We start from the raw sequence: 18,526 nt of genomic DNA, 5'->3' as shown, positions 1-18,526 counted from the left end.
CTGCTCAGAGTAAGAACACATGTTTTTTAAGCTTTTTAGTGCAATTATACGGAAGCCCTGAGAGGTAAGAAAAAAAAAGAGGAAGGTCATTTGGGCTCTATTTTCTAAGTGTGTGTGTGTGTGTGTGTGTGTGTGTGTGTGTGTGTGTGTGTGTGTGTGTTTGTTTGCACCAACTCACAAAAAAAAAAAAAAAAAAACTTTTTTTCTTTCACTGTTGCTGATGTAAAATGAAAAAAAAAAAAACTTTTTTTTTTTTAGGAATTTATATATATATATATATATATATATATATATATATATATATATATATATATATATATATATATATATATATATATATATATATATATATATATATATATAGGGAGAGAAAAAAAAATAAAATATATATATATATATATATATATATATATATATATATATATATATATATATATATATATATATATATATATATATATATATATATATATATGAGTTGGTTTAAAAAAAAACAGAAAAAAACAAAACAAAAACATGTATTTCATTAAGAGTATTTTTTGGCTAAAAGATGACTGTGGCTATAATATCAGGCTTCTTGGTCCTTCCAGACATTAGCATGAGGAGTCAGATTAATTTAGACTACCATGTGCACTAGTATCTTTATTCTTTCCTGACTATAGAGCCCAGACCACCTCCGTCCTGGTCACACGCTTTAAAGCTGAAGCGATAGAGAGCAAAAGAAGCATCAGTGGATGAACCCAAATGGACGTGGCAGAGTGCGCCGTCAGCAGCTGCAGGCTTTGAGTCAGGTGTCACTTCACCTTCTGCACCTGCAGATCTGCTCCTTTCAAGTGGACCTGAAGAAAAACTCCCACTGTTTATAGTCATTTATCATGGCAATAATTCATTTTTTTGTTTTGTTTAGTTTTTTTGTTTTTGGTTTTTTTAAAACTGCCTTCAGAGTAGTATAACCATGCCAAAAAGTCACAACTAGGCTTAAGGTTGGGATATCCATCAAATTCAAGTCCTCATTATCCAAAAAGCTATTTGCGGCTCAAACTTGATCTGTTTGGCTGTGGTGAGAAGTATATTGCATCATGTCTTTGCTAACATTCCCTGTGGTTGTGAGTGTTTCTCCCCACCACAAGGACGGGTCTGATTACAAATTCCAACTTCATGTAACTGAGTCACAAAGATAAAATCACAGAGATTCAGCTGAGTTCAAGCACAAAAAAGAAAACTTTTCATCATTTATTATTAGTATTTCATAGTTACCTATTTTGAGTTGGGAAAATGTTAAATGTTAAATTGCTCTTACTTTGATTCCACACCGCAGCAAACAACATTATGATAATTAATACCAAGAGTTTTTTTTTTTTTTTTTTCTTGTTTTGTAAAACTCAGTTAAGAAAGCTCATTTCAACCTCCTGGAGTGAAAAGAAAATAAATACACAAACACAGATGCCAGACCAGCATGGGGCAGGTTAAGTGGTGCCTTCTACTTTCCACTACAGGGGGCAGTAACAGGAGCGTGCAGAGGCAGGACAGATGGAGACAACTCAAGCAGAAATCGGACAAAAAATAAAGTGAGTAGATTGCAAGATTGCTTGTCATAGTTAGGTACATCTGCTACGATTGTTTTAGTAGGTGCTACAGTTTTAAAAAAGGATTTTAAAACTAACTAGTTACTAATTTTTGCAATTGTATTTCATATTTTATATTCAGAGATAATCTACAGGTCTTTTGCCTTTTAGGGCATTTTGGATTTGCTGATGAATACTGCCAGTGGTCCTAACCAGTGGCTCATTCATTCTCTGTGGTGGTGCCTCACAATGAGAATGCAATGTCTTTTTGGTCACTATGCTCAAAATTGGGAGTCATATTTCCCCTCTACTGTAAGTGTGTGTGCAAGGCTTTCTGCAGGTCAAAAACATAACATAGCTCATTTAATTTAATGATTAAAGGTGCATTGTGTAACTTTTCTGGTGAAGGGTCCATCAAATGCTTTTCTCCATGGAGATGTTATTGCTTTGTCTGGAATGTTTCACAGTTTGGTATTAAACCTTTCTATCATCATGGAGCCCAAACCAGACCAAGTTACACTTCAGATCTGTGGAGCTGCAACCCTGTTTTTTCAGTATTTTTGAGCTATAAAACCACCTGTAATTGAATAAATGTAAAGTAGAGCTGCTTAATGTCATACTGTGGAACATTCCTGGCAGAGAAAGACATATCCATAGAAACAAGCAATGTTAAGTAGCATGCTAACGTGCACTTCCAGATTATCAGACAATAAAACACTTCATAATTACATGCAGACGTCACACAACATAAATTTTTTTACCTCAAGAGCTCATTTTACGCGAAATGTCCTGGGGCGAGACAAATGACCTCAAATAGACTGGAAACATCATGTACAGGACTTTTAAAAACAAACTAAAAACCTCAGTGTTTCTGCCAGACTACTTTTAACTACCTTCACCTCTTCAATTTAACAGCTCCCGAAAGTCAGATTAGCACAACAGGGACGCGCACAGGAAGATCATTCAAGGACATTGCTTTGAAGAAGAGAGCAGTTTGTCCCATCTGCTCCACTGTACTCACATAGACGCTGTAGGTGCACACACTGTGCTGGGGGCTGGTGTGTCACTGGGCCTGGAGCTTCAGCAGATAACGTTCCTCCTCTTCTTCTCTGTTATCACCGCCTGGATGCCACTACAGGAATTAATCAGCCCGACCTATGATGAATTAGTTTCCGCGGCAATAGCGAGATAATCAGCAAGCTCCGATTCAGTCAAGAATAGAAGTGTTCATTTTGGATGCATCACAGCGACTTAATACTGGAGCTTAAAGGTGCACTGTGTAACATTTCTAGTGGAGGGTCCGCCACCTGCTTGTCTCCATGGAAGTGTTATTGCTTTGTCTATGTTCCGATGATTACAGCACTACGCCTTAATCACAATCACGCTGTCATTACAATTCTGTGGAGATCTGTGGAGAGTCGCGCTGTTCAAAGAAAGAATTATTGTATTTTTGAGCAATAGAAACAAAAGTGAATGAATGCTAGATGGAAAGGTTTTGTGTCATACCATGGAATATTCCAGGAAAAGCAATAACATCTCCATGGAAACAAGTCGGTAGTGGAAAAGAAAAAAAAAAAGAAAAGTTGCGCAGTGAGCCTTTAAGTAAATGTTGACACTAGGGGGTGTGCAAAAATATCAAAATATCGATATATCGTATCGTTTAATGTGATGATACAGTATCGATATCGTGGACTGCTTTATCAGTGTATCACCAAGAGTATTTTTTGGTGTATTTTACTCAATTATTTTGTTACAGAGTGACAGTTTTGTTGCTTGTTTAGTGGAAGGAATGCAACACATTTGACATTTTCACAGTTTTGATGAGTAAAATGTTTTTTTTTTTCATATTCACTTTGTACAAGAAGTGGTTTAACAGACTTTTAGTATCACCATGATTTAGCTTTTATTTTTTATTAAACTGTATCGAATCGTTTTGAAATATGTCGAATCAAATCGAAAGTGCACTCTATCGAGATATGTTTCGTATCGCGTTCTATGTATCGAGTCATGTATCGTATTGGCAACTTCTTAATGATACCCAGCCCTAGTTGACACGTTGTACATGTATGAATTACCACAACCGTTATTCCAGTTAATCCAGTATATATGTCAGGATACATGTGTGTTTACATATAAGGTCATATAGTGGGAAAAAAAAGAGGGTGGAACACAAACGGCATATTGTAAGTGGTCATATTAAAAAAAAAAAAAAAATCTGAAAAAACTGATAATGGTACTGTTTTATAATATTTTGAGACATATTATTTATTTCTATCTAAGCTGCTTCCAAATAAGACTGAGAATGTATTAAACAGCAAGTGGATTAGGAGCTATAAGCGTCTTACTGAGGTACTTAACTTCAGCCAATAAAATGTATTTTATTAGAGAAAATATATATAGCATGGAATTGATATCATAACACTAAACCTCAGCAAAGCTAATTATTTGTTATGGATATGGAAAGCCTGGGCACACATTTTGGCCTGTGTCTGTCATTATTCATCAACATCACAGCAAATACACTGGTGTGACCTCTGGGGCTTTGGAGAACTGCAAAGGAGTTGCTCAGTTTTGACATTCAAGTGTGATTTATGCTTCTCTGCCAAACACTAAAACCTATTTGGTGTGAAAGTGATCCCTGTCAAACTGTCAAACAATCACTTTAGTGCACTTTCACATCAATTCAACGCTGCTTAAACATTAGGTATGTTTGGCCTGAACAGTTTTTTTCTTTCCCCTTTTTTGTTTTTGGTTTGTTTTGACAGACATTTAAGTGCACTGTTTAACTTTTGGGGTGGAGAGACCGCCTCCGTGGTGATGTCGTCCCTTTGCCTGGAGATTTTTCACGCCATGACATGACTTTTCTGGAGGAGGGTTCGTCCAGTGCCTTTCTCTGTGATGAGGTGTTATTACCTTTGTCTGGAATGTTTCACAGTAAACATTTCTATCTTCATGGAGACCAAACCAGATTGTTACAGGTCATATCTGTGGAGAGGCAACACAGCTGACAGTCAGAATGTCTGCTTTTCTGGGTAGTTTGAGTTATAAAACTATACAAACTTAATAAATGTAAGGTCCAGTTTCGTTTACACTAGAATGCAAAAAAAAAAAAAAAAAAAAGCTGCTGGACTGGTACCAGAAAAGTTACATAGTTCAACTTTCTGATTTGAACCTCCAGAACATGCGTTATCATTGTGAACTGTTGACTGCGGTGATGTCGAGGGCATGAGTAAGCATGAGCAGAAGTGTGGTTTAACACTGTTCTGCTGCTGGCTCGCACACAGAGACTCACACAGAGATCCACTGTCATTCAGTTTAAACACTAGTCACAGCACATGCTTTCGGATTTTACACACACACTTCAACAAATGTGCTGCAATAAATACGATCTGAACATGTTATGTTTCAGTTTCGTGTCTTTTTGTTTCAGTTGTTAGTTATAGGAGCATCTCTTATGTTTGGGAATGAATCACTTGTAAAAACAGTCCCGCTGACTCTTACATGATCTGCCTTACATTAGGTTTAACATCATTTGATAAATAAAGCCATTGCCTGCTTGTATTTTGATTAATTTAACTTCTCACAAGAACCAAGACTTTCCTCAGTTTACCCTTGGAAATACCAGGCACCACTGTGGGTCAGCTGTGGTTGTATAACTGTCCTTAGGCAAGGCACTTCACGTTGCCTATCAGGGAGTTAGACATTTCAGTCATGCATTTAGTGTTTGCCAACCAGAACCAAATAGAGAAAATAATATTCATTTATGTTATTAAATTCACAAGTGATATACAAGTAATACTATAATAAAACCACACTGGTAATACTAATGTTATACTAATGAATGTTTCGACTTATACAAGTATCTTTAATCCCATGTGGTTTTATGTTAGTTGAATTATAAATTAAAACCATTCTACAACTCTTCTGGAAATCTGCAGTTTTGTGTCATTTTGTCTGTACTAGATATGTCCAATACTTGAACAAATGAACATCTAGTTTGGATTCTAGCTTTATTAATAATCTGGGTATCTTTTTTTTTTAACCTTGCACATATAAGCACAAAACATCGACTGTTAAATGTAACAGTGTCATATACTTTGCAGAGTTATTTTCAGGCAGGACACACGGTCTGGTCGTCTCTCAAAGTGCTGATGGTCTTTCCGTGGAGCTGCTGAGGACTCACGCAGCGCAGAGAGGGGGACACAGAGCTCTGGGTTTGGCTCAAATACTGCACCAGGGAGCGGATGTGACAGTCACAGTGCCACGGGTTATCATGGAGGTGGAGCTTCTTCATGTCTGCACACAAAAAACAGGGTTGAAAGAAAAATACTCTCAAATGTTAGAGATTAAATGTTAGAATATATGATGTTAAGTAAAATGTATTCTTATTTTAAGAGTTCAGTTGTAAGAGCAGTTTAAAGAAAAATGCTTGAAAATAATTATTTGTGTATCAGGGTTTTCAATAAACAAATATATTTTAATGCGATGAGAGTTTCACTTTAAAGGTGCAATATGTTTTCTAGTGGGAGGTGTGCTACGTTCTTGTCTCAATAGTGATGTTATGATTTGCTTGGAATGTCCCACAGTATGGCATTAAACTTCTATCTCATTGAAGACAAGCAAAATAATGCCCACTTATGTTTTACAGGTAAGATCTGTGGAGAGGCGTCCCCGATGCATATTTTTCAAGGTATTTTTTGTCAGTCAAACACAGTTGAGTGAATGCAAGATAGTTTTGTTTAATGCCATACTTGGGAACATTTCATTCAAAGGTATAACATCTCCATGGAGATAATCAAAAGTGACTTAAAAGTTACATAATGCACTTTTAACTAAACTTTTTTTTTCTTTGAACACTTTTATAAACTGGGATATCTGTTTTTATTATTGAACTAATGTCAATCATATTCTGGATTCTGATCAATAGTTATAGAATACTGATCAGCATCCAAAACATGCTGCAGATAATGATGTGTTTTGAAAGAAATCTGCTCATTTCCTGTCCTTCAGAGACATAAAAAGTAAATGCAGCTTCCACAAAAGGCTCAGACGTGATTTGCAGTAGTTGTGTGAGTTCGTACCTGTCAGGGGGGCAAACAGTTTCCCCTCCAGAGTCTTGAGTTTGTTCCCGCTGAGGGCCAACTGAGAGAGCAGAGGGGTGCTCCTGAGTAAGTCTGGAGGAAGAGTCTCCAGCTCATTGTTCCTCAAGTACAGCTCCTGGAACAATTTGGTGTTTTAGCATGAGGGGCACAATATAGATCTGATTAAAAATGGGTGAAAATAATAATCATAATTGCCTTATTTATATTATTTTTTATTTGAGATTATCTTACAGTTTCTCAGTGTTCAACAATGGAAGTAAGGCTTAACATTCTTTGCTTACTGGCCACTGTAGTCTTTTTTGAAAGTTACTTTTAATGGTTTTGGTTTATAATTTGGAATTGGAATTAAGAATAATTTAAAGTTAGGATGACTATGCATACAGTTTATACACTGCAAACAAGCTTAGCCAACATTTGAAATATAAACAGTTAAATCTATTTGAAAATGACTTAAAAATAGTATTTGTCCATGCAGCATGATCATTTTACTTTACAAGTTATCTTAAAATAAACTACTTCTAGACTAGAATCAAGCCTTTTCAGAACTAGTAAGTAGATAATAAATCTGAAGATGAAGATGAATAACCTGATACAAGTTTTAAAATCTTGGCCTCATCAGAGAAATTTGCAGTGTTCAAAGTGACTTGTGGGACTGAATTTGAAGGCAAAATGAAAATGAAAACAGCATCTGTCCAGTTAATGTCGAGTCCTGACTGACAGAGAATATGCCAAAAAACAAACAAACAAAAAAAAAAAAACGCAGCTATGTTATTGACCTGGAGATTGACGAGTCCATCCAAAACCGTGGTCTCCAGTGTGGTCAGAAGATTATTGTCCAAGACCAACATCTCTAGAGCGCGTAGAGGTTTGAACACTCCAACAGGAAGACTCTTTATGCTATGGGGGAAAAACAAAAAAAGAAAAGAAAGAAAGAAAAACTGAAAAGCTAAGAATCCATTAGACATTGAATGGCTGTTGTCATTTATAGTTCATTTGCAAAAACAGATGAGAATCGAAACAACTGCTCACAGCTTGAAATATACTCTTTGTGTTTCCAAAAGATGAATATATTTCAGTGCAATAAAAACATATTTTTTTCAGTATTGTCCCAGTCCACACACTGTAATTAATAAAGTAAGTAGAAAACGTGACACATTTTCAAAAGAGAACAATTGTTTATAGAGAGATTTTATAAAAGAACTTGGTGAAATCACAAACTTTTGAAAAAAACAAAAAAAAAAAAAAACTCCCTCTGATGTTGATGTGTTGGTAAAGAGCATGGGTCTATTTTTTTATTTTTTATTTTTTTTACTACAATCCAGTTTAATCTTGTATCACCATAAGACCTTATCTGTCTCTGTACCTGTTGTTGTCCAGGTTGAGGAAGAGCAGCTGCCTGAGTCCAGTGAAGGCCTTTGGAGAGATGGTGGTGATCCGGTTCATGGACAGATCGAGGACTTTGAGCACGATGAGCGGTTTGAAGGCGTTTGGAGTGAGTTTGGAGAGTGCGTTCAGAGGCAGATCCAGCTCTGACAGGTTCCTCAGACCCACAAACATGTCCGGCCTCAGAGCCCCAATCTCATTCTGCCCCAGCATCAGGAAGCGAAGGTTACGCAGTTCCTGTGACACAAGGATTCAGTCATTCATTCAGTGCTTTAATCATTGATTTGTCCAAAACTACGGAGTCACCAAATGTTTTTCTCTAGGGGCCACATTATCGCTCCTGACTGTGATGGGGGGCCGGGGTCAGGTGGGCCAATGAAGGAATACATGCTGTTGAACAGCCAGTCCGCCTTTCATCCGCCGAATCCTATCTTCTCTCGTTTACCCTCGCAGGTCAGCTTACTCTTTGTGGCGGATTTTGTAGTGACCACACAGATTATATTCTTTGAAAACAGCCACACTTTCTTTACATATCAGACAAACTGCACTGTCCTTACACTGAACAAAAAAATAATCAGTTGTCCACTGTTCTCGGCTGTATTGAAAACTCTGCACTCTCTGTCAACTTTTCGTACTTTAACACAAGCTGTTTTGCTGTCTTTAACTGCACTACAGAACTCTGCACGTGTTGACTGTCACTGTTTGATCTCGAGCTTGTCAGGTGATGAAAATGTGGCTGCAAATTTAGCAGCAAATGTAAATATGCCATATAATTATTTAAATATGAATATTTAATATAAATATATTTTTTTCTGAAAAATCAGCAAAATACAAGATGCAGACATGTTATTATTTACCAAAAAGTAATTTAAAAAATAGGCCATGACAACTTTTGAGGAACACATCATAGGACCAGTTCAAGTGCTAGGGGACAAAGGGGCATTGTGGGCCAGAGATGGCCTGCGAGCCTTAGTTTGATGACCCCTGGTCTAGAATGTTCCACAATATGACATTACATGTATCTATCTCCAAAAACACACACAGATTTTGCCATCAGACCAAGTTAAAGGCCAGACCTTTGAAGAGGCGATGCTCACAGTAAGAATTTCTATTTTTAAGGCATTTTTGAGCAATTAAAAACATGTAGTTTTGACTCCATATTATAGGTAATGCAACACCTGTTTCCACGGTGACGACAGATGCATAGTGCACCTTTAGGGAGAGCGAGACCTCAAATCCAGTTTTATTTTACCATTTGTGAAGATTTATTTTAATGCTAGCATCTAAAATATTAGTCTTATCAGTTAAGTTTGGCTACAAGATAATACAGAGAGACTTGTGAAGATGTTTGATGGTAATCCCAAACAAATATAAATGAGTTTCAGGAGGCCCAGTTGTTCTCCATGTGACCATGCATAAGTGTGAGCTGTTACCTGGAGCCCTCGTGGGGGCAGTGTGCTGATGTGATTGCCGTACAGTTTTAACAGCATCAGTTCCTTTGCTCCGGTGAACGCCTGTGGATGGATGGATTTGATGGCATTCCGCTCCAAATTTAAGCTTTCAATTTTGGGAACAGTTTTCAGAAGAGCAGCCTTCAGATCTGTTATGCCATTCTCCCCTGAGTACACAAGTTTACAACATAGTCCAGCATTTTCACAAGGTACATTTTCAAAAATGTCTTGTTGCTATCACTCACCCAGTTTGAGGTTCCAGGTATCGGGGGGCAGGTTGGAGGGGAAGGTGAGGAGGCCTCTTTTGTGACAGTTGACCTCTGACTTTTCGGGGCTGGACTTCTTGGAACATTTACAGGAGCCGGGACAGGCCCCCACAGATTGTGTGAGCCACAGCAGCCCCAGGACCACATGGAGCAAGAGCTGCATGTTTCTGAGATGGAGGAGAGAGGCTTCAGAAGACACTTTCAGTTTTATCTGTGACAATTAAATGGCCCATCTGCTATTTTCTCATCTGTTATAATGCTGCTCTCATCACAAACATACCTGAAGTTGTGCTTTGTTTCATTCAAACATGTTTAACACACAAACCTTGCATATTTAGGCTGAGTCCTTCTCTCAAACAGAAAACACTCATCATTTGGATCATTTCAGCCTAGAACTGCCAATCTATACTGAACAAAAAGTAAAAGGTAGCTGTTAACTTGAAAACTACTGCTTCCTTTTTTAGACTTTGAGCACTTTGGACATGTACTCAAGCATGAAGGGTTACTCGAACATGTGTGAATGAAACAAAACACAGTCTCTCCAGACTCCAGACATGTTTTTGAGGAGGTAACAGCATTCTAACATGACTAAAAGCTCAAAGAGAGTCATTTTTCACTCAGTCAGTTTTGTGTAATATCAGACCTTTACCCTTTAATAAAATATTCACTACCACAATTTACATACCCTGAAAAAGAATTTATACTTTCATAAAAAAAAATATGTATTTATTTTTGAACTTTTTTTTTTTTTTTTTTTTTGAAGAGTTCAATTGCAAAAACAGATCTCTGGTTGAAAAAAAAAGGCAAACATTTTTCTTTTTGTTACTGTTTTCCACAGATATTATAAGTGGCAATAATGTACAGTGGATTTGCTCAAGTAAGGATGGAATAATATTTAGATAAATACATTTTGACTTTTTAAAACTTTTCTGTACAGTGATTAAACTGCAAACCTCTGATCACTTTTTAAAAATGGCTCTTACCTGTTCTCACAAATTAACTCTTAAATTTGTTGTTCACAGTTTAGTAATTTATGTAATATTTTGTTCATATTTTGTTTTCATAGTATCATATATTGGATAAGGACTTTAAATTTTAAGTTCTAAGCTGAGTCTATTTTGTTTATTTTGTTTTTAAGAGATATAAAGATGGAACTCACCATAACGGTAAAAATGCCTCAATGGAAATCCACTTTATTGCACTCCTCCTCCTGTAGGACTTTTGTTATACGGCAGCACATGGAGCGCCACCTTAATCGAACTCTGCAGAGATGTCTCAGATTCAGCAGTGTGTATCCACGTAGTGACACAGATCCGCCTCTGCAGACATCAAAACTAAGTGTGAAATTCACAGGGCCATGATTCCAGCCGTCTCACAGGCCCCATAGAAATGTAGCATCTTTTATCCACTTTTTATACCAGCGGTCAACAGTGCGGACAGTATTCTTTTGCGATCTGATAACTGGAGTTGCACAGAACATTACCCCTCCAGTAGAGTAGAAACCTATCTACCCTATTCTTCTGGTGCTGTATGGGAAAGTGGAATGAGCAAAGGAAATGTACTCAAATACAAACGCCAAATGGATATGTCAAAGCGGGGGACCCTCTTGGATGAGAGGAGACAAAATTTCTACAAGATGAGATGAGATAAGAGAATGGGACCACAAGAATGAAACAAGACGAGATTTTAACATAATTCCTAATATCTAAATTTCATGGTTTAGGTTCAGATTTTTCCTTCACAATTTGTTATTTATTTCATTTCTTAGTTTTGTTTCCATTCTAATACTGCTTCTTTGGAACTGTAAGAGATGTATCTCTTACAAACATCTCACATGATCATTTTTCTCTTGTGTGCAAGATCTTTGCAATTTTGTGTGGCAGAGTTGGGACTTGCTAGTCGTGACTTGCACTCACGTCAGATTTGAGTGACTATTTTTAGGACCTGAGACTTGACTTGGTAAACTGGACTAAGACTTGGGACTCGACTTGGACTTGAAGGTCAGTGACTTGGAACTTGACTCGGACTTGAGGCTTGTGACTTGTGATTTGAGAAGCACTTTCAAATCTGAATTCTTTTTATTCTGACCGTAATGATTCACACCAAGATCTTGTCAAAACATTTAAAAAGGAAAAAAATAACATTTCTACAACTCTTACATACTCAGTAAATACTCATATATAAATATACTATGACTTTAGTGCAAGTAAAATTACAGTTTATCCTCAAATTCATATAAATTGGTACTTTGGTTTAAAGACTTGAAATGACTCGAAGTTCAAAGTAGAAGACGTGTACTTGACTTGGACTTATGGGCCAGTGACTCAAGACTTGACTTGGACTTGCCTGTATTTTACTTGGGACTTGACTCGGACTTGAGGTCAAAGACTTGAGACGACTTGGTCCCACCTCTGTCTTGTGGCACGAGCTCTTGCACCATTCCCTACTAACCACTATCACTACAATGCAACCATGTATTTTGTCTTTTGAACATAGCACAAATCACTATCAAAAATAAAACAGCACAGATTCATATTTCATGACATGTTATGTATAAATCAGCAAACAAAACAAGGCTGTTTTTAGTAAAAACTTTATGTTCATAGCTGCCATTTCTGACAATCTGTAAAAATGTGAACGACAACAACCCGCTAATACACAAATTAATTGTATAAAAATGAACCATTATTGTCATAAAATGGCTACTTTCACTCAATCACATTAAAGAAATTCCCAGAAATGTACAGATTATAAACATACACAGTGGTGTTTTACACATAAAGCATTATTATTAACACGCTGCGAAGATCTGACAAGGACAGTAAAAAGTCTTTCATATTTGAGGCAGTGTTTGGGATGGACATTGTCGGTAGATATCAGAGGAATGTTTTGACCAGAATATGAAATCTGAGATGGAGAGGAGGCAGCAGTATGAATCTCTATGTTTATACAGTAATATTCATAGTGTACATAATGCTAATGTTATCTTTATGTTGATTATCCGTGTGCATAACATTAAATATAATTAGAAATATTTAAGGGTCCTACATTAAGAAAAATTACCTCTTGTGAGCTTTGAGCGATGTTATCACTTTGTAACCTCCTCAAAATCATACCTCGAGTTGTGTTTTCTTTATGTCACACATGCAGTTTTCATGTTAACAGCTACCTTTTACCTTTTGTTCAGTTTAAAGATTTTACATGCCATACATTTGTAATTTAGATGATTTCAGACCTGGGATTAAGAAACACAATGGAGCAATTCCTGTATTACCACATGACATCACAATGTGAAAGAACGATAGGGTTTGTGAATGAAACAAAACACAACGCCAGGTATGCTTTGATGAGGAAACAACATTGTGAAATAGATCAGAAAATAACGTAAAATGGGCTCTTTAAGACATATTTCATTACAGATATGTTCTATTTGTTTTGGAATTTAAGAGCAGATTCGTCCCTGCTCCTGTAGCTTGCTCTCAATCTCACACAATTAAGTCTTCCTGAATACAACCCATAAATCCCACAGTGAGGAATTTAAGGGGCCACTATCAGAATCACTATCACTATCAGAATGGAATGTGCATTTGCAGCGACGTCTTAAAATCAACAAAGAGAAAATTATTAGGATCCTGCATATAACAGACCACATAGGAGGAATGGTGACATCTTGTGGTGAGTCTTCAGAATGCATCTAGGCTCCTATGGGTTTTTATGTTGTTAGAAAACGAATTAATTTGAAGGAAAACAAAGCATTAAACAATTCAAGACATGTCTCTGTAATGGTTCAGAAACCTCTCAGTTGATTAGAACCTCTTTGGTTTCCAGCATATTTTTTTCCACCAAAATATCACAAAACGCTGTATGGCTTTAGCCCCTTTTTACATTTACATTTCAAACCTGGACGGATATTGCAGAAGACATAATACGTAGAATTGCTTAAAAACCATTTGATTTCTATAACTAAAAAAGAGAGACCTGATTCTTCTTTAGTCCTGAACAGATACAGTTTTCCATTTAAGTTTATCCCTGGTTTAGTCTTATAGTTTCGACCTGGCTCACCTGAATTTTCAATACTGTCAAATACTACAGTACAAACATGAACAACAGATGTTTTTTTTCTTTTTGCAAAAACACTGCTCCCTGTTGGTTGTTTAACAAATCGGCATATTACATCTTAACTGAAGTTGTGAGTATTAGTTGAAAAATCTCCTCTTGGTCCACAAACGTCCATAAAGAAATAAACACCAACATGGCTTCTTTGGATTACAGCTGGTTGAGTGTCTCTGTTTTCTGTATTACTATTGCTGTGATCTTATGCAGTCTGTAGAAATGTTTTGAGCTGTAGCGTCTCTTCCACTGATAATCTGTCGTGGTAAAAGCTCAGTCCAGTGAGAAGCTCTATATCTCGGACTCTGGCTGTGTGGAACTTCATCCACTTCTCCGCCCAGACCTCTACCTGATCCAACTGTGGACACAAGGAAAAAACACAGAAAATCATGTTAATAAACTGGACTAAGGATCCTTTGTGTGTTTTATTTTCTAGTTTTCAGTAAAAAAAAACAAAAAACTGTTACTTTACTCTTGTTTGAAAATTCTACTTTTGAAAATATACTTAAAACTACAAATTACTAGGGATGGTACAGGACGAGATGAAAAAGGAGATTGGTTTCACAAGAACAAGACAAGACAAGATTTTAACTCAGTTCCTAATATATACATTTTACAATTCAGCTTCCAATTTTGGTCCCACATTTTTTTTATTTGATATCATAATTTTGGTTTTCATTCTAATACTGCTTTTTGGAACTATAAGAGATGTAACTCACTAAAAAGTAACCCTTTTTTGTCCACTCTAAATGTAAACACAAACAAAAAAATCTCAAGAGGTAATTTTTTTCATGTGGGCACAATCTTGTAGCAATTTTGCCTCTTGTGGCACGAGATCTTGTACCATCCCTGCAAATTACTATAAGTACTATTCCTTCTAAATAATACTAAATAATACATCTTTAGGTTCCCCATTTGACTCACATCTGTGTCTTTATCTTCAAAAACTTTTTTAAAGTGTTTGAAGTGTCTGAATACTGATAATTGGAATTTTGCATTTTGTGTCTGAACATTATTTGGAGATGGGCCATATTTATAGCATAAAACTATTGTATATCTTGTGTTTAGAGTAATTTGAGTTCTTTTTTATACCCAATTACCTTTTTCTAAGTAATGTAAGTTATGTTGTCAAAGTTTTCAGCATGTCCAAGAAAGGGTGGAAGTAAAAGACGAGACCAACTGGATGTCTTACGCAGGAGAAGTTTATTTACCATCAATACTATGGGCCCGGGGGGATTGAAACGTCGACATAGTATGATTTCAAAAAGAGAACCTAGTATGATCTTTGAGTGTTCAAGCCCCTTTGACTATGCTTCCAGAGGAGGAGGTTTATAAAGCAAGTGTTGTGAGACTATGAAGGCCAGTTAGTCAGCAATATGCCACAATTTACATAATGGTATGCCAATGGTGTGCCAGGGGAAGATCATGGTGTAAATATAGCTTTCGTGTGTCAATGTCAAACTGAGATATACGTGGAAGATAAATTAGTTACATTCTCTTACAAGTTATAGTAAGTATGTATAAGTAATTAATCATGTCACTAATGTACTGCAGTATACTCACGGCACAGTTCTCTTTATAGTCGGGTCTATGGGGCAGGATGAAGGACTGGACTCTGAGAGGGCCAGAGCAGGAGCCTGGACTCAGACTGGAGTTCCCACAACTTGTCAGGATCAGGAAAAAGTGCGTTGGCGTTGGTGCCTGTGAACTTAAAAAGAAAAACAGTCGAATCAAAATAAATTCTGCCTGCTTTGACATGAAAACTGTGCTGTTAATCTTGGATTCATAAGATTAACAGAGAAACAACCACCTCAACAAACATTTGGCTTCACACCATTAGGGGTGTCAACTTGTGCGGTTAATCGATATTCTTGATTATTCAGAATGCAACAGTAAAATAAATAAACAAACAAACAATAGTGACATTTTTAAGAGCGGAATTAAGTAATTTCAATTCAGTCTATAATCTAAACGTAAAGATAAAGTGATTTTTCATTTGTTTAGATAAATAGATATTTTATTGATCCCAAGAAAAATTCTGAGTATTTATTTATTTGACAGGGACAATGCAATATAGTTTTCTCATTAATAGCCATATGTCAGCTTTTACCATAGACTGTAAACATAAATGGACAATGTGCCGCTGCATTCAAAATAGGAAGTTCGCATGCAGGCCCCTCTCTCTGTAACTGCTGTGAGCCCTGTCATTTGGGACTTAAATGTTCGTATTAACCAGCTCTACATGATCCTGGCGTTTTTTCAGCTATTTTGTCCATTAACAAAATCATAATCATAATACAGAGCTCCAAGTTCGCCTCTGTAACCATGAGCACTATGGGTGATGGCACTCTCGCTTAGTCCACTTCTTTCCATTTCTTTCGGTTTCTACCAGTATTCCTTACATAAAAGAAAGTGAGACTTACTCTACAACTGGTTTAGGTTTATCTACATTTCCATTGTAGTCTTCGTCAAATATGGGCCCACTTATGACGTTGACTCCGTTCAGATGCTGGGAATATTTCGGGAGCAGGATGGTATGGAAGTAGTCCCATATGGCTGTAAAGATAAAGGTGCATGTAACAGCAGTAATAGTAACATGATTAGTAACAGACTAACTGACATTTTATAATCTCCAAACTAGATAGAGGCTACGAAAGACTGACATGATATGATATGATGATACTGACACAGTTTGAACACCAAGAAAATGTTAAAAACAGGTATTTGCCAAAGTCTAAAAGGAACAATTCCCCCAAAATACGCATAACAAATTTCAAAATGTTAAATGTAAACTAATTTCAATTAAACTAATAAATAAGATATCGATTGGCATTTAGATAACACAGTTGGCCAGAACCTACCCTTACTACCACAAGAGGGCAGCATGTTTTCACTTATTCAGGCCAGTGCCGACAAATATCAAGTATAAACCTGTTGTATTTGCTCATCATGGCATAGAGGATGTATTTATTTCTAAAACTTCTATCTTAGTAAATCCCCAAAAGCTATAAACAAGCCCAGACAAAGCATGAAATGTAACAGCACACACAGGAATGAGTGGGACTTTTGTTGAGTAATGCCACAACCTCTCGAAAGAATAAAATCAAACGCAGGAAACAACAGGTCCTGGTCATGATGTAATCTTAAATAAATGCAATAATCTCTGTAATCCCACAATGATAAAGGTTTATTGGCAAATTAAGAGAACTATACTTTTCTCCTTGATACAGTATAGGACAGTTCTACCTACTGTTCACACAACTTCATAAAATGCAAGTCTGGGTTTCTATAGTATTCTACTTGAAGCTAATGTTAGTTATTTTGTAATTTAACTTCAAAGATTTACTAACTACTAACCAAAAAAGTTTATCCAATCACTATAAAACTTGTTCCTCCATTCACTATGAGAGAAGAAACTATTCTTTTCAACAAGTACAAGTACACAAAAGTTTTAAAATTGTCTTAATGCCAGATGCCTTAATTACCAGAAGTAGATGAAATACTAAATAAACTACTATTAATTTGTGTTGAAAATTGCATTCCATATTCCACAAATACATAGTCTAGTGTATATAGTGAATTAAACTTTTTGATTAGAATAGATTTTTCTTTGATTGTACTGTAACAACTATAGTTGCAATATTACATCTTACAGTACAACCTCAGCAGGCCCAAACTAGGATTGCTCTAAAACAAAACTAATAATTATTTAAAAAAAAAAAAAACCTTATAAATGTTGGATATTTGAAAGTAATTTAACAGTAAAGAGTTAAAATTAAACCAGCAATCAACTTATGTCTCAGTACTAAGGAAACCAGTAATGTGTAATTTCTCTCATCATTCCAGGAAAAATGCCTCCCTAAAGTGAATATCTCTTGTATCATTTCATTTAGAACAATGTGTTTGTGGTTAGCAGTAATGGATAAATATTTCGATAACGACTCACCCAGAAAAGCAGGAAACATCGGGACCATGTTACTGGTGAGAAGCGAGTCAGTCTGAGGGCCTTGAGTTTTCAGATCTGAGAAAAACAAAGTAACAAATCAAATCCATGTCAAGTTCAATTACATGGCACACAGTATATGCATGTTAAAGCTGAACTATGTAACTTTTCTGATGAGGGTCCAAAGCATGCTTGTCTCCATGTACTGTAACGTGACATCTGCATTTATTTCATTAATGGTGTTTTATTATACAAAATAGCTATATTATCTATTCATTCTGTGAATCTTGGCCTGGTGATGAAACTCATAATGCCATAGTGTGGAATATTTCAGGGAAAGTAATGACCTCTCCATGGAGACAAGCAGGTGGCAAACTCTCCCCAAAAATTACATAGCGCAACTTGAAATGTTAGCCTTTTTTTGCCATTAGCACCACAATTTGCTTAGATGATTAACTGTTTTTGTATTCCACTGTATGTCCTATAACATGAAAATATGGCAATAAAAATATGTTTGTGAATCTTTTAGTAACAGCAGTAGAATCTGAGCAGTATGAAGTACATCTGTTAATCACTATGTGTGTCCCACATGTACGAAAAAAGGATGTAATGAAACTAATAGTCCCTTTACTTTAATGACCAAAATAGATGACATATGTCCACAGTGCTTCCTCAAAGGTTATTTGGGGTTAATCCGGTGAAAATA

At 36.3% G+C, this 18,526-nt stretch overlaps 2 protein-coding genes across 3 annotated transcripts in view; both read right to left on the bottom strand.

The window, feature by feature from the left end:
• Positions 1-5,676: 5,676 nt before the first annotated feature.
• si:dkey-1j5.4 (leucine-rich repeat and transmembrane domain-containing protein 2) lies at positions 5,677-8,110 on the bottom strand. Its single transcript, XM_055149268.1, has 4 exons — positions 8,031-8,110; positions 7,444-7,564; positions 6,647-6,782; positions 5,677-5,861 (listed from the first exon to the last, which is right to left on the bottom strand). The coding sequence occupies exons 1-4, from the start codon at positions 8,108-8,110 to the stop codon at positions 5,677-5,679; spliced, it is 522 nt and encodes a 173-aa protein (XP_055005243.1).
• Positions 8,111-12,344: 4,234 nt separating this feature from the next.
• Positions 12,345-18,526, bottom strand: part of enpp1 (ectonucleotide pyrophosphatase/phosphodiesterase 1) — a 42,578-nt gene continuing 36,396 nt past the window's right edge. For both annotated transcript variants that reach the window (XM_020923696.2, XM_055149257.1), the window contains 4 exons: positions 17,824-17,898; positions 16,301-16,433; positions 15,441-15,585; positions 12,345-14,235 (listed from right to left, as the gene is read on the bottom strand). In XM_020923696.2, coding sequence (XP_020779355.2) covers positions 14,083-14,235; positions 15,441-15,585; positions 16,301-16,433; positions 17,824-17,898 — 506 coding nt within the window. In that variant the 3' untranslated portion in view covers positions 12,345-14,082. The remainder of the gene's footprint in view (positions 14,236-15,440; positions 15,586-16,300; positions 16,434-17,823; positions 17,899-18,526) is intronic.

Source organism: Boleophthalmus pectinirostris, unplaced genomic scaffold (genome assembly GCF_026225935.1).
Source record: "Boleophthalmus pectinirostris isolate CB_2022bp ecotype Guang Dong unplaced genomic scaffold, ASM2622593v1 HiC_scaffold_13, whole genome shotgun sequence".
Lineage (NCBI taxonomy): Eukaryota > Metazoa > Chordata > Actinopteri > Gobiiformes > Gobiidae > Boleophthalmus > Boleophthalmus pectinirostris.
The sequence above is the reverse complement of the archived record's forward strand: the minus strand, read 5'-3'. Positions and strand labels throughout refer to the sequence as shown.